Consider the following 17,425-nt stretch of genomic DNA (forward strand, 5'->3'; position numbering starts at 1 on the left):
TTTTAACCTTTCCGCAATAGTTGTAGCCGCCTCAGCCTTTTTTACCCTGGCCTAAGCCCTCTCCAGGTTGGACATTAGCCCGTCCCTCTCCTTCCCCAACTCCTTTTTTATTCCATTAAGCCTCTCCACCTCAGCTCGGGCAGCAACTAAGCAACTATAAGTGACACTAAAAGGAGTCTTCTGCAACTCCTTAGTAAAAAATTTACACACTCCTGCTGTCCAAATTTCACCCTGGGCCAAGAGTTAAAGATGCTTCTGGAGAGCCACATCATCCATACTATGTGGCTGAAGGGGAGGATATACATTCTTTTGTCTTTTAGGGCAAGGTTCCAAAGATGAAGGAGAAGAAGGAACAACAGAGCTTTCTGGAGGAGAGTCAAGAGGAATCAGCCAACTTGATGGAACAGGAATAACTTTCTTTTGAGTGGAGATACCCGAGTTTGATTTCTTGTCAGTAGATTAGACAAAAGTACCCCTAGCTTCTTTTGTTGAATACCACGAGCCACAACAATCTTTGTAGTGTTCTGCAGTGTCCTCATAGCAGATTTAGGAGCCATTTTTTCTGCAAAAACGAAAATAAAGGTACATTGATCAAACAAACCAAAAAACAAAAAAATCTTAGAAACCTTTTTGTATCCAAGTAAGGAGCCCGACCCTAAGACTCTTAGAACACATCGACTATACACTTTTTAAGTTCATCTAGTTGCTCTACCCCATACTTGACAATTATTGGATTTTCTTCCCAATATAAAGGAAAGTAGGGCTCATCGTTCTCATCCAAGAAGAAAGGTCGGGTTTTCTCTCCAGCTCGGATTTTGAAAAAATAATTTTTGAAGTCGTGAAAGGACTCATCAAAAATGGAAAAAACCTTTCTACCCTGAACAGAACGAAAGGAACGCCAAGATAGCTTTTTTGCGCCAAACGGTTTAGTTAAGACAAAAAGGTAAAAGAAGACCTTAAGGGATGGTCAGACATCGAGCTCTCGACATAGGAGCTGGAAAATTTTCAAAAAAAACCCAAGAGTTCGGGTGAAGCTGGGAGGGAGCGACATTACAAGCTCGAAGGATATTTGTCTCAAAATCAGAAAAAAAAAGCTTAATGCCTAACTTTGTAAAAAATCACTCGTAGGCATAAAAAAGGGGCGTTATGGATTATCTAAAGGGGGGAAACAAATCCTCTTCTTAGGATCAGCCACTACTATTTCGTAATTCCTCTCATCCTCCCGATTTTTATATGGCCTATGGTGTCTATGGAAAACTTCAGCATATTCTTTATCAACTACTAGTACAGGAGTAAGAACAGAGGTATATACCCAATATAACAAAGAAGGCAGAACTTTTGTAGACATGTCGATTATAACAAACCGAGACAATAAGTTACACCTACAAATACCAAAGGAGAAATTGTTACTAAAAGAGCTCGGACACCAGTAAAAAGAAGTCGGATAAAAGCAATAAAACATAAAGCATGATTTCAAAAGATCTTTTCAAAACAGAAAGCATAGAAATGGCGTCCCTTCTACACTATCAGTAGCGACACCATTAGAGGGCAACATGATTATGTTCTACAGCAATAAAATGGCAACAAGTTCCTCTAAATTCTATAAACATAGCTAAACATTCATAACAGAAGTATCAGACGACAAAAAACGGTGTCAAAAAAGGGGTTTTTAGCAGAAAAAGCAACAACAGGTAAAGAAGCTATCAAAGAAAATCTCAAAGGAACAAGCATCGACAACGTAAAAGCAAAAATTCAGCCACCAACACTACTACCCAGGGAACCATTCAAAATAGTTTCATGAATACAAAACAATCAATGCTAAAAGAAAAAGCGAATAGAAAAGCCAACCTCGATGAAATTCGAAGAAAGGGGCACATCAAGCAGCAAAACCAGGGATGATCCTCTTCACGAAGAACTCTTCAAAACGAATCAAGATAAAGACAGTCTTAAAACTGAAAAGTGGTTGCGATACAAGAAACAAGGAGAGAAAATGAGGGAATTCTTGCAATGAAGAAAGCAAAGGAAGCGTTTTCAGAAATGGAAAAGGGAGAAGAAGGAGAGTGCGAAGCATTTTATAATAGAAAAGGGGCAAAATAGTCACTTCACACCCCTTCTTAAAAGCCATGCACAGATTCTAAGGGAACTGCCACGAAATGTTTGCTTCTCATTTAAAGAGGCAACATTCAAAGTTTTAAAATACGTCGAGTACCCGACCTCTTGACGGCGGTATACCCGACGTCGAAGCTGAAGCCACGACATGCTCGAATCCCACCTCATAGCAAGCCCAGACTCAAGTAGGGACGTTGTTCATACCCTATTCCAAAACATAAAAGTCAGGCCCAATAAAGATAAAAGGCCCGACCCAAAGGGGTGGCCTCCACCATATACCCAACCTTTTTGGAGGAGGTTGGACACAACGAAGGGAGTACAGCTCTATTTGTCCAAGCAAGTAACTGCCTCTGTGAATCTCTCAAACTATCTCTATCTTTTTTGAAAGATAGGTCCTAACAAACTCCCAAGATAAAAGGAACGAACTACTTTAACAAGGGTGGTTATCAGTAGGGACGGATCTACATAGGAGAGTGTGGGGGCAAATGCCCCCATTGAGATTTTATGAAGGTACATGTATTGTATGGGATAAAAATTTATTTGTCCCCAATCTCTAACTCAATAAATAAATTTGACCCTACTTCAATTATTTTTAATTCTCTTTTATTGTTATTCGTTTCTGATTCTGTGTCTTCTAGTAAGGTTCCTTAACTTCATTCTTTATTTCTTTTTTATTTAGCTAAATATTTATTTTTATGTTTTTATAATTTTTAATTCGTGTAATTATTCTACATTTTATTTTGTAGTTATGTTATTGTATATATTTTTTATTACATAGTTAATAGTTATTGAATAATAAGATTCATTAGTAATTTAAATTTTAAAATATAGTAATATTAACTAGCAACAAATGATAGTTCAAATGAAAAGTAATATCTAAATACATAGATAACTATTAATGTTTCATCCTTTGAAGTTAGCTCTATTTTTGCTGGCAATAATGACATCAACTGAAATTTTAAATTTAATTATGAATATTATAAAGAATTGATTTCATAATCCAATGAGAGATGAATTTTTAAATGATTATTTACTAACATATAACAAAAAATTGACATTTAATTATATTGACAATAAAAAAATTATTCATTCTTTTTAAAAAAAATATATGTTATTACTTAAATTACTATACAAATATTTTAATCTAATAGTTAAGTAACTAAAAGACTAATTATATTTTATAATAATAAATATAATTATAAAATTATTATTATTATTATTATTATTATTATTATTATTATTATTATTATTATTATATATTCTGTCCCATTGAAAATATTTTTTGAATTTGTCATTAGTTATCGGCTCTATTATAAATACACTGACATTCTTTAGGTATATACACGTTCTAATCTACTAAATCTTGTCTAATGTCTTTGCTAACTTAAGTATTGAAGTCTCTTATAGGTACTACCCTCACCTCGTCACGAGTAACTCGGACGGCGACATCTCGACACCAAACAAATCGAATGCTGCCTCAGAAGAATCCTAAATCCCACGTCCACACCGAAATCAACGTTTTAGATAAATCTCATAACAAAATATATATTCTAATATTATTATCTTAATTTAAAAATTAATAATTAATTTTTTATTTTATCAACTTTCTCCCGTTAATAGATCCTCCTCCATTACACATTACACATTTACACCTAACCTACCAAAAGAGCGAAAAGACGATCTTGGAGGTTCATTAAAAAAGAAAAAAAGAAAAAAAAAAAGATAAACAGCACGTAGCCACGTAAGGAAATGCTGGACAACTGGAGTAAGGCACCGGGGTTGGGGCAAACCGGCAAATGTGGGATTGCACGTTGCGACTTTCCATGATTGTTTACAAACTACGATCTTGCTAATCGTGGTATGGTTCCCGCGAAAATTCACAAGAAAAAAATAAATAATAAAAAAAGAAAATTTAGCCTCTCCAATTCCACAAGAACGTGACGTGCTGCGGAGCTGTTCAGGTAGTGTTCTATCATCTCTCTGTTCATTTTATAGTTATCATTATTATTATTTTATCTTTTTGGAAAATTTCTTTACGTTTTCTTGAGCTACGTTTTGGAAGAATTACTGATAGAATCAAACATTTTCTGTTTTATCGAGGTATTAAGTATTTTATATCCATTACAATTGATTCTCAAATCAAAAGATGACATAGGATCTTCGAATTAGCGACTTAAAAGTTAAAAGTATACACTCTTCGCAAGAAAAGTTTCCATTTATCATTTGCGACTTCAGAATGGGATGAAATGTATGAAAGGAGCTTGATCTAGGTTTCTTATTAGAAAGTGATTCTAAAATGGCAAGTCTCTGCGAGAAATGTTGCCTCGTTTGCTAAGATTTGAGCACTGATTTCGTTTCTGATAGACATAGCACTGTGCAACATTTTTCTTTTCTTTTAGGGTTTGTTTGTGAGTTGGGATCTTTGGAGGTGACGGCAGGGAAGGGAATGAAGTGTTTGTTATTTAGTTTAGAATTACAAGAGCCACTTGTTTGCTTAATGGTTCATGACTCGTGTATTTATAAATTTAGCTGTAATGTGATTATGAATGTGATTTACTAATTACTAGGTTCAAGGTTAATTTATTTGAGTCTAGTTTAAAAATATCAAAAGAAGCATGTAATATGTGTATTTTGGAATTTGTTCTCTGTTAGTATGGAATGCTAGGTAGTAGGCTTGTGGATTTTTGTTGTGGTTTGAGTCACCTTTAATGGTTTTCTATGTATGCACAGACATGAGGTCGAGGAAATTGCACCAAAGAAACGAGGTGCTTGGAGGTTTTCCTGAGTTTGGTGCAATATTCATGTCTAATAGAAGTACTTTGCAAGAATGTTTTGAGAAGAGATTGTTTGGGCTACCTGTTGGTTACTCTGATTTTGTTCGAAACGTAAAGGAAGGAATGACGCTGTTCCTTTTTGAATTTGAAGAAAGAAAGCTTTATGGGATTTTTGAAGCAACATCAGATGGTGGCCTGAACATTGTTCCCCAGGCATATGTTTCAACAGGAAGGTCATTTCCTGCGCAGGTGCCAATTTATATGTTCCTATTTCATTTGTTTTTTTCCAGTTCAGAGATTCTTTTGTTGTTTCTGTTGATGTAAAGATCAGTGATCACTTTAAGAAAATTCTTATGCTGATCTGTTTAATTGTTGATTCTGTTCTTTATATTGACCAGGTCAAATTCAAAATAATATGGCACTGTGATCCTTTATCTGAAGATGAGTTTTATGGTGCCATTCAAGATAACTACTTTGGTTCCTACAAATTCAACTTTGGTCTCACTAAGGAGCAGGTGTGCTTGTTTACAAGTTTTGGTTGACATTTATGCTTCATGTTCCTTGATACACTAGTGTGAGAAGTTAGTGTTTATCCATCTGTGTAGGATAGCCTGCTACAAAGCATTGTCCCATGACTTTAGTGGTGTGTCCATGTGTTTGACTGTTTGACACACATAAGGCATGCATATGTATATGTTCAACTATTTTATTTATTATGCTTGGACACACTTTGGACATGGCTCACACAAGGGCACGTGGGATACTCAACTTGGACAAAATTTTTATTTTTCACATCTATTCTGATGGGCAAACTCATTGGAAAATCCTCTCCAATAGCCTACTTGATCTATTTCTAGTCTGCTCTTTGATTATGAATGCGATAACAACAATGGTGGAGAAGGGAATGAAGTTAATATTTAAATGCTCCCTCTAACTAAACATCAAAAATCAAAGGATGTCAATTAAACATCTTTCATTAAGTTCACTAATTATGTTATGTATTGGTAGGTGGCCTGCAATTTTTTCAGGATGGGATTTAGTAAGCATTGACATATAAAGAATGTCCAAAGTAGTGAAAATTGATGATTTAACATTTATGAATATCTAAAGATATTGTAAATCTTGAAACTTACACTCATGTGCCATATTTGTTTCTTACAATGTTTAAGGATTTGGTGCCTTTGTATCCATTTCTTGTTGATTATTTGTGTCCAGATGATGTATAGTTTTATGATTCTTATTATTTTGATGTTAGATTGAGAGCCTTCTGCAGTTGTTCAGTTCAAGAAAGATTGAAGTCCCAAGAACTCCATGTCACAGAAAAAGGAAGAATAAAAAACAGGGTTACAAGTCTATAAAAGATGTGGGGAAGAAAGGGAGGTTTGCGGAGGTTGAAATCTTCAGAAGGAAGCCTGACAAAATTCATGGCAGTTCAGATATTTCAGAGCTAGACGTGGAAACATTTTTGGCATCTATTGCTTGTGGAAAATCTGAAGTCACCCATTCTGATGATGCTTATGATCCTGAAAATCCTGGTTTCCATCATTCAGTTGTCCCTAAGGATCTCAATGCTGCTTTTGGAGAATCACATGAGCTGGTTGCCTTGCAATCAAAGAAAGAAAACTTCAATTTTTCTGCAGAAGACACCTTGGAATATATACCCTTGTGTTTACCAGATTCTGCTGATGAAGAGGGTTTTGATGTTGGTGAATGTACAGGAGAAGAGCTAGGTAAATTTGTTGACAACAAATTGTCTATTATCCCTGTCCCTCAGTTACCACTTGTGTCTAATCTGAGTGATGAAGGATGTAACCAAAAGAAAATGGAGGATTCAGTCACTTCTTCAAATGGAAGTCCATGCTCTGGATTAGATAACTCGTCCTTGGCTGCTATTTCCTTCTCAGATGCAATTGGCTTTCAGTCCAAACCTGGAAGTAATTGTTGTGAACTACAGCCAGCCAAGTGTTTGTACTCTGACAACCTGAAAAAGAGAGCCAGTGTGTTTTCCCGGTTAACTTTTCCTTCTAAGGACTCCATTTCAAAGAATCAAAACGATCTTAGAATGAAGTTAGTGGATCATAAGTTGAGAGTCAAGCAGCATAGTTGAGGACAAATTTCCCAGAATACAAACATTATGATAAAGTTGACATACCAGGAATGTTGGGTTCCTATTATAACAGGACGTTTCAAGAAATCACTGCCAAATGATGGGATTGGATAGTACATAGTAGTATATTTAGATTGCTGTTTGGATTTGGAAACTGCATGGTTTTGCCAAAAAAAGCTAAAAATAGAACCATTGTTAATATACCATGATAGAACAGTGATTCTTGGTCTAATTTTAATAGAAGTGATTTTAGCTTGAAGTGAGGGAAGGGAAGCCTAGCCCAACCATTAATCTATGAGAAATCTCATTAGTTTCGTTAATCGTGAGTCACATGATCTTAATGAAAGTAACGTCAAGCTTTCTGATGGCTCTATGCTTAACGAGTTCAGTCCAGTCTTTTCTTTTCTTTTTTAGTTTTTGTTTTATTTTTTTATAGGGAAATATTTGGTGTTAATGATTTGGATGAACCGAAGCAATATGAAGAGCAACATCTTGTTCGGCATATGACTGTATTGAGAGGTAATGTCATGTATATATGATTTGGGATTCAACTAGTCAAAAGTAACATGGCACTCGATCAGTTTATGCACACTCAATATATCATGAATTGTTCAGCCATCAATAAGTTAAAAAGCCAAGTATTATAATCTGTACATTTTTTTAGGAAAAAATAACTCGTGACAATAGTTATTTCTACTTGATAAATCATGCATTGTTCAGGTGAATGCTGCTATACACCATCTGACGTTGGGTGTAATTCAATGATAAAAAGTTGAAACGATGTTCCAGCTTTGCAGTTCGTCTTTCCCCTTGTTTCTAACTTCCAAAGATTTGTGAACGGAAAATAAAAATAATCATCATGTGATCTAATATGATGTATGCTCATTTAGTTTTCATGTTGGTTTCACAATTTGTGGTGTGTTACAACCAAAGAAAATTGGTAAGAAGAAAGGAGTCATTTTCAAATAGACAATGACTGATGGAAGAAACCCTACTGTTGTTGACCTTGATTCGTTGAACTTTTCTCTTATTCTGCGTAGAAGAGGAAAAAGGATAAACATTTTGCTAGTACAGAAAAAAATACGGTGATAGAAAATTCCTTTCAAAGCTCTGCATAGCTAAATAACTAAAAGGTTGAACATTCAACGCAATGAAGTAGGAGACTTAGTTACACACATTAAGTTAACTTGCGTTTGTGCTTGATCAACATCGTTTCTTTGCGAATTGGGCTTGAATATTGAAGGTTTAGCTGGATTGTTTTTGTAGCTTCTACATCGATACATAATTACATAGTTCTCAAACAAGCTAACTCTTATTACCTACAATACAGTTAAACAATGTGAGCATATATTTAATTAAACTTAAAAGAAAATGGTGGTCTTAATTACTTCCACATTTCCATCCCATGTTTTGTCAAGAATCTTACCTCATCTTTTTATATATCTACTATATATAAGTTACTGGAGCAAGTTTTGTAGCATCTTTAGCGTGTCTTCATACACGTGTCATCTCAATCTCTCTTCATTCTCCCTACAGTTATTCATCCCTCTTTATACCATGCTACCCCTTTGATGTGTCATGTGGCTCGCTCTCTTTAATAACTATAATTTATATTTTGGTTTAAAGTGTTGTCATGCGTTATTTTTTATTGCGGTTTACTTACCTGTGTTCCAAAAATATACATTAAATTATAAATTAAAAGATTTTTTTATTGAAAATATAATTTTTTAATTTTTAAAGCATTTGTTTTGTATTTATTCAAAAAATCATTTAAAATTTTTTACTAATAATAGTTTATTATATGTTCTTAAGACACATGTTAACTAAGTTTTTTGTTATTATTATTTTGTAAATTTCTTGAGTTATATAATTTTTTAGATAAATCATTTTCTTAGTGAATATGGTTTTAACTAAGTTATGAATCTAATTTTTCATGATACAACTAATATGAGTAAAGTATCGTTTTTGTCCCCAACGTTTGGAGTAAGTTCTAAAGTTGTCCCTAATGTTTCAATTGTTCTATTTAAGTCCCTAACGTTTCAAAACTGACTCAATGTTGTCCTGCTGTTAGGGATCCGTTAACAGAATTGACGGCAGGACAAAATTGAGACGATTTTGAAACGTTGGGGACTTAAATAAAACGAAAACGTTGGAGACGAAAATGATACATAGAAATAAAATTTAATTTTATCCTTCAATAATATCGATTTTTTACTATACATAGTATTCAATTATTTTTTAATCACATTTAAGTAAATTACACTTAATCATATTACTTTCATTTTAAATAAATTAATTTTTTTTATAATTTTACTCTTAAAAATTTTTAGTTATCATGAAATATTTGTAGAATGACTAGTATATAAACTTGCAGAAAAGAAAAAAATAATATATATATACAATAAAATATAAATTATACCTTTTGTCTCTAATGTATTAAAATTCTTTAAAATTATAAAAAAATAATTTTATTTAAAATAAAAATAATGTGATTAAGTGTAATTTATTTAAATGTAATTAAAAAATAATTGAATACTATGTACAGTAAAAAATTAATATTATTGAAAGATAAAATTAAATTAAAATTTATTTTTATGTATCGTTTTTGTCCCTAACGTTTTCGTCCTATTTAAGTCCCAAACGTTTTAAAATCGTCTCAATTTTGTCCCGCCGTCAACTCTGTTAACGGATCCCTAACGGCAGGATAACATTGAGTCAATTTTGAAACGTTAGGGACTTAAATAGGACGATTGAAATGTTAGAGACAACTTTGAGACTTACCCCAAACGTTGGGGACAAAAACGATACTTTACTCAACTAATATTTATATTTTTTTATAAACATTATATGTGTTTACGGTTTTGTAACTTAAGATATAAGTATATATTGCTAAATTTTAATTAAATATGCTAAGAAGCAAGTCTCAAGAATATATAGATTAGCATTTATCAATAAACGGTTTAATTTAAAATATTTTTATTATTAGGGTTAGATACTTTTTTCGTCCCTAAAGTTTTGGGTCAAAATCAAAATCGTTCCCAACCTTTTTTTCTTATTAAAATCATCCTCAACGTTACAAAATGTTATAAAATAATCTTTTTTGTCCAGAAACAATATTTTTTTGACGATTTTACCCTTAAAACAAAAATAAAAAAAGCTTCAAAAAGTGGATTCCACCAGATCCGTCCCTCTTTCCACGCCACACTCCCTCAGTTCCTTCAGAACCCTCAAACTCTTCCCTTAGTTGCGGCACCTCATGCTACGGTTACCACCAGTGCCACGATGACAACGACGACGTAGGTTCCAGTTCCACCGCAACGTCAACAGGGAGAACCGGCTAGAGCAGAAAACGGAGAAGCTGGTGGATCTACTGAATGAGACGGAGGAGAAAAAGAAAGAAGAGGCGCTGATGGAACTGAAGCGAGCGGTGAAGGACCTGCAGCAAGGAGAAGACTTGGTGATTTGTAATTTTCTACGTGTTTTAGAATTTTTGCCAAACCTTCAAATTGTACTCTCAACACACCAAATCTTGAAATCGTACTCTCGTAATGGCGTAAAACAGAATCACCAACCCTCTACTCCCTCTATCCTCCTCCTCTAACCACATATTCATCAACCTCTCTGAATCCCAATTCCCCCAACCCGTTTCAGTTCATCGGATGCTCCAAACCCTCAATCGTTCCTCCTGCTTCAACCGTGGACCCCTTTCGAAACGGCACACAGAACGTGGAGGGACTGTACGAGTGGGTGAAAATCCTTACCTTTGGCGTTGATTCAAGTGGTGGTGTTTGGAGCATGCTTGATGGTAGGGTACTTGGCAATGAAGTTGTTTAGCTGTTTTAGGGTGTTTTGGGTTCATCTTTGTTCCTCCTCTTTTCGTTCTTATTTTTTTATTTTTTTATTTTTTAAAAAACACAAATATCATTTCTTTCTTTTTAATTTTTTTTTAATTTCTGTTGTTGCTGATTGTTAGAAACAAGAGACCAAGCTGAAGAAAGTATTTTGTGTATTATTCAGTATGATCAAAAGTACAATATACAAGGGGTATATATAGGTACTAGAAGAATCAAAGTAATAAAAGCATAGAATCCTACTATTAATATACAGATATGCTATATAAATAAAAACGATACTAACTGATCTAAACTGATTCTAATGATTCTCTAACACCCCTCCCCTCAAACTCAAGTGGGAGCTAAGGATACCATCTTGAGTTTGGATAACAAAGTCCGAAAATGAGTCGGATGATGAGCTTTCTTGAAGATATCAACAGTCTAATCCAGTGTTCCAACAATAATGAGACGAACAGCATCAATAAGGATACGTTGCCGAACAAAGTGACAATCAATCTCAATGTGTTTGGTGTGTTCATGAAACACATCATTATGGGCAATCTGAATAGCACTGCGGTTGTCACAAAAAACATCAGTAGGGGACAATAGAGGAGCACCCAAATCTTCGAGAAGCCAACGAATCGAGATAACCTCAGCAGTGGTGTCAGTGAGGGCACGATACTTAACTTCTGTGCTTGAGCGAGCAGTGAACGTTTGCTTCTTAGAGCACCAAGAAATGAGAGCGTCGCCAACAAACAAACAGTAACCAGTAGTAGAACGACAATCAGTGGGATCACCAGCCCAATCAGCATCGGAGTATGCCTGAAGGAACAAAGAGGAATAGGCAAAAAAATAAAGGCCATGAAATAGAGTGCCTTTGATGTAGCGAAGAATGCGAAGAACTGCCGCATAGTGAGTAGTACAAGGAGCTGACAAGAACTGGCTAAGTACAAGAACTGGATAGGCGATGTCTGGTCAGGTGACAGTCAAGTAGACGAAACCTCCAACTAACTGTCGATAGAGAGTCGGATTATCCAAAACAGTGTCATTCATAGGGGTAAATAGAACATTAGGCTCAAGAGGAGTAGACTCAGTGCGACTATCTGTAATCACGGCGCGAGCAAGAAGATCTGAAGCATACCTAGCCTGAGAGAGATAGATGCCATCATATGTAGAGATGATCTCAAGACCAAGAAAATAGCTGAGAGCCAAGATCTTTCATCTCAAAGGTACGGTGAAGTGAGGCTTTAATTTGAGATCAGAGATACCATCAACATCATCTCTAGTAATGATCATGTCATCAACATACAAAAGTAGAAGAATAACTCCACGTGCACTTTTACGAATAAAAAGCGCATTCTCATGAGGACTGCAAGTGAAACCGAGATTGCAGATGATGGTGCTAAACTTGTCAAACCATTCAGGAGGAACTTGCTTAAGACCATAAAGTGCCTTGCGAAGAAGACAGACTTTGTTAGAAGGACAAGGATAACCTGGAGGTGGTTTCATATAGACCTTCTTTTTCAAATCTCCATTAAGAAATGCATTCTTCACATCCATCTGACTGAGAGACCATTTTTTTTACTGTAGCAATAGCAAGAAGAGCTCTAACAAATGTAAAAGTCTCTTCATAGTCAATACCATACTCTTGCGTACAACCTTGAGCAACCAAGCGTGCCTTATAACGGTCAATAGAGTCATTAGAGCGAGTCTTGATCTTGTATACCCATCTACTGACATAACTTCCTAATTAGAAGGAGGATCAACCAAATCCTAAGTGTGTGCTTTTTCAAGTGCCTGTATTTCTTTCTGCGTTGCTTGTTGCCAATTTGGATTTGTGGAGGCTTCTCTAAATGACTTAGGTTCGTTTTGATGAAGAATAGTAGAAAAGCAATGATAATCAAGAAGATGAGGAGGTGGATTTCTTACCCTAGAAGAACAAGTGGGAGGAGGAGGCATAACGGTAGGAGCGGGATCGCCGTCCGGTCTGGAATCATCAGGAGATGGAGAAGGCAGAAGAGCAATAGGCTGTAGAGGATGACCCAAGATAGAACCTGTAGAATCATCACTAGGAAAAATGTCAACATTGGGGTTAGTGAAGAAAGAAAACTGAGTGGGAGGAATAGACTCAAAGGAGGAAAAACGAGAAAACATGTAATGCTCCCAGAAGAAAACATGATGATATATACGAATACGTTTAGAGAGAGGATTCCAACAATGATAACCCTTGTGTTCAGTGCCATAACCAAGAAAACAAAACATGCGAACACGAGATTCAAGTTTACTATGCTCATGAGGCTGAAGAAAAACAAAACAGACACAACCAAAAACTCAAAGAGAACTGTAATCTAGAGAGGTATGATAAAGACGCTCAAAGAGAGTAAAATTACCAAGAACAGAAAGAAGGAAGTCTATTGATAACATGAATAGTAGTAAGAATAGCTTCACCCCAAGTACGCTCAGGACACGAAGAAGAAAGAAGCATTGCACGAACAGAGTCAAGAATATGACGGTGTTTACGTTCAGCTCGGCCATTTTGTTTATATGTACCAGGATAAGAAAACTCAGACAAAGTACCATGTTCTGCAAGAAAGGCTAAAAGTTTAGAATCACGGTATTCCATAGCATTATCGCGTTGAAAAACCTTAATGACTTTTGAAAATAGAGTTTTAATCATAGTGGCAAAGTTAATATAGATCTGAGGTAACTCATGGCGATTAGTCATCAAATAAACCCAAGTAAAGCGTGAATAATCATCAATAAAAATGACAAAGTATCGAGCTCCTCCTATATAAGCGGTGGGAGTGGATCCCCAAACATCAGAGTGGATAAGATCAAAAGGAGAACAAGTAAGAGAGGAATTACTGTGAAACGATAAAGCAGGTTGTTTGGCAGTTTGACAAAAAATGCAATCAAAAGACTCAGTAGGAACCTGACCCAATACACCCTGAGATAGAAGAAGACGTAATTTTTCTAAGGAGCTGTGGGCAAGACGTTGATGCCATAAGTGAAGGGTAGACAGAGAAGAAGCAGCACAGAGATTTGGCACAGAAGGAATATGAAGATTCTTGAGTTCAAACAACCTTTTAACCTTACGTCCAGTCCTGATGATTTGTCTCATTCGATGATCCTGAACATGACAACCAGACATGAAAAAAGTGACATCAAAACCTAAATCAACAAGTTGTCCAACAGAAATAAGATTAAAGTTCAAATTGGGAATATAATAAGTATCAGGAAGATTAAGAGTCGACTGGGAGATAGAACCCTTGTGTGTTGCGTGCAAGAGGGAACCTTTAGCAGTATTGACAGAAGGTGCATTTGTAATGGTAGACAGAGATGAGAAAAGATCACGCAACGAAGACATGTGATTAAAGCAACCCGAGTCAAAATACCATTTAGAATTACCTGGAGAAGTTGAAAAAACAGCAGGAGTATTATCAGAAAGCAAGAAAAGATGCTTAAGAAGAGATGCAATATCAGAGAGAGAGACAGAAGACAAGGTTGAGAGTAGTAGATGTGGTAGATTCAATAGCAGAAATAGCAGAAGCAGACGCATTCTTTGAGAAGTTGGGATGAGAATCATGCTCAAGGTGACCAGGACGTGGTGGGCGAGTAGGACAGGCAGTAATAAAATGTTCCGAGAGCTTGCAGTAATGACAAAATACTTGTTGACAATTGTAGCTAATGTGACCTTTCTGTTGACATTTGTGACATTCAACAAAAGGACAGTCTGAGAAGAAATGCCCAAAACAGTTACAGTTTCGACAGAATTTACCCTTTCTGTCTCTGGTAGCAAAAATATTCGAAGTATCCATAATAGTAGAGATAAAGATCAGAGAGAGGAGAGAAAACTACAAATTCAGAGCAGAGAACAAGAAAACGGATGGCAAAATCGGTAAGAGCTCACCAAAAAACCTTAGAGAGGGTCCCACTGGTTGCCACGTTAGCGCCACGTCAGGAGGGAAGGACACGTGACATTGCGTGAATGGAGAAAAAGAGCGCGTCAGCGCTGATGAGTCAAGGAGGAGCACGCGGGTCGGTACGCGGGTCGGGTTGGACAGCAGGGTCGGGTGCTGGTCCGTGAAGCTGCTGGCCAACACGTGGCATGACGCTGAGCCTTCGATCTGGACGTGGATCGAACGGCGTTGGAAGGAGGAGCACTTTAATCGGACAAAGAACTTTAGGCGGCTTCCGGCGGCTTCTGACGGCAATTCTGGTGGCGTTGAAAACTTCACAAAGAGTCGAAAAAAGAGGACAAAGTACTGCCAGAGGAGACAAAACACAAGAGGCTAGAAACCAATTGTTATTGGAAAAAAAAAAACAACCTAAGCTCTTGATACCATGTTAGAAACAAGAGACTAAGCTGAAGAAAGTCTTTTGTCTATTATACAGTATGATCAAAAGTACAATATACAAGGGGTATATATAGGTACTAGAAGAATCAAAGTAATAAAAGTATAGAATCCTACAATTAATATACAGATATGCTATATAAATATAAATGATACTAACTGATCTAAATTGATTCTAATGATTCTCAATGATTTTCTAACACTGATTTTGAATTTGAAATTGCGATTGATGATTGTTGAATTGTTGTTAAATCTAAAATTTCTGTTGATTTATTTTGTGGTTGTTGTTATTGTTGAATTTGCTGTTGCTGAAATTACTGAATTTGTTGTTGCTAAATTTGGTTGTTGCTATTGCTGAATTTAATTTGTGGGTGGGTGATAGTGATTTAGGATGATGACCAGGTAATAGAGAAAAAGAAGATATGATGGTTATGGTGGCAGTGGTAATGGTTATGGTGGCCAGGGGGAGTTCAAAGAGAGTAGGAGGAAGGGGATGGAGAGAAAAAAGATAACCGGAGTGGGGTGGGGGTGTTTTTGTTTTTGTTTTTTAATATTATTTTTATTAGCTTTATTAATTGTTAAGGTTAATTTGTTCAAAAAATTAAAATTGAAGTAAAAAATGACGATTTTATAACGTTTTGTAACTTTGAGAATAATTTTAATAAGAATAAAAAGTCAGGAACAATTTTAATTTTGACCTTAAACCTTAGGGACGAAAAAAGTATTTAACCCTTATTAGTGATTTCATAGTTTGTACAATTATACAGTTGTTAAAAATACGAAATTAGTTTTTAATTTAAAAAATTTAATTATTTTTATGACACAAATGAGGTATCCATCATAAATATGTTTCAATCCATCAAAAGTATGATTTTAGTTAAGTTGTTGAATTCAATTTTTATTGTATAACTAATATTTGTATTTTTTTTTTTGGTACAAACATTAGTCAGATTAACTTTTACGGTATATTAACTTAACATATAAGTAAAAGAATGTTAATTTCTTACAATTATTAAGGTATATAATTTAATATAAGAAGCAAGTCTAATTTTTTTTATTACACAATTGAATAGTTTCAGCTTTAGTTAAAAAATTATAGATAATATTTATTAATGTACAATTTTTTAGTTTTTAATTGTTCAAGGGTTACTTGAAAGGGTATTTTGGGAGAATCAGAACCCACAGCTCTAGCGATAAGAATTGGACGGGCAATGACACTTCATCGTCTAAGTCAAAGAGTGTATAAAAGAGGTGGAAAGATTAGAGTTACTGAGTTAGTGTGTGTCTACTTTTGGGGGCTTTAAGACCCCCTATTTGTGCATACTCTAACCCAAACCGGTTCTTCCACTCTCTCACCACCAAAAACCAGTTCTTCCTCCCTCCTCAACTTAACCAAAGTTCCCCACTCCCCCCACCAAACTAACTAAATGTGATTAATGTTAGATGGTAGCATTAAATGGAGATGGAAACTTGGTTAGCTGTGTAGATTCCCTTAATGTATGAAACATAGCCACCCCCTCATCCACTTCATTTTCATATTTATTGCATTCATCCTTTGCATAAATGAGACACAAACAAAATAGAGAAGCAAGAGAGGGAGAGAAGAGTCCGAGAGAGTGAGAGATTTGAGAAGAGTGTGAGTGAGAAGGAGAATGAGTTCTAGATTCTTCCATCAAGCTTCTTTATCAACAAAAATTTGATCACATGCCATCATCTTCCTAGAAGTTCAAGGAGCTTAAGCTTTTCTTCATCACCTTCCTTTGGTGCCTCCAAAAATCAGCAAGTGAAGAACACCCTTACCATTCTTCTTCTCTATTCGGTCATATGGACCTTTCCTGATGTCTCACTTTATTTCATTTTCTTCTAGCTAAAGTCATCACACACGCCTCTTCTAAGAATCACCAAACCAACCAAGAATTCAAGCTTGAGAGGGTAAGGCTGTTAAGGCCTTCTAAGAATCACTTTATTTCATTTCCTTCTTGTTGTGATGATGATTCGGCCATTAAGGCCTTGTTAACATGAAAATTCTATTTTGATCAATGTTTAAGAGTCTTGATCGAGAGAGAGAGAGATAAGGTTAGATTTCATAGATAGCTAACAAGCAAAGGTAAGGGGTAAGATTATACGAGGTTCATTTAAATGAATCATATGATCAAAAGATGGTTGAACATGTCTTGCTGATTTTTTATGTTCATCAAAGTTCTTGATGATTGGTTGATTATGTTTTGATATTTTGAATGCACTTAA

General features: G+C 35.4%; 1 protein-coding gene across 1 annotated transcript; it reads left to right on the forward strand.

The window, feature by feature from the left end:
- Positions 1-3,775: 3,775 nt before the first annotated feature.
- LOC130940536 (uncharacterized) lies at positions 3,776-7,444 on the forward strand. The gene is made up of 4 exons (XM_057868699.1): positions 3,776-4,070; positions 4,840-5,132; positions 5,282-5,398; positions 6,139-7,444. The coding sequence occupies exons 2-4, from the start codon at positions 4,842-4,844 to the stop codon at positions 6,988-6,990; spliced, it is 1,260 nt and encodes a 419-aa protein (XP_057724682.1). The 5' UTR covers positions 3,776-4,070; positions 4,840-4,841; the 3' UTR covers positions 6,991-7,444.
- Positions 7,445-17,425: the final 9,981 nt, after the last annotated feature.

This window comes from Arachis stenosperma, chromosome 7, assembly GCF_014773155.1.
Source record: "Arachis stenosperma cultivar V10309 chromosome 7, arast.V10309.gnm1.PFL2, whole genome shotgun sequence".
In the NCBI taxonomy this organism is placed as follows: domain Eukaryota; kingdom Viridiplantae; phylum Streptophyta; class Magnoliopsida; order Fabales; family Fabaceae; genus Arachis; species Arachis stenosperma.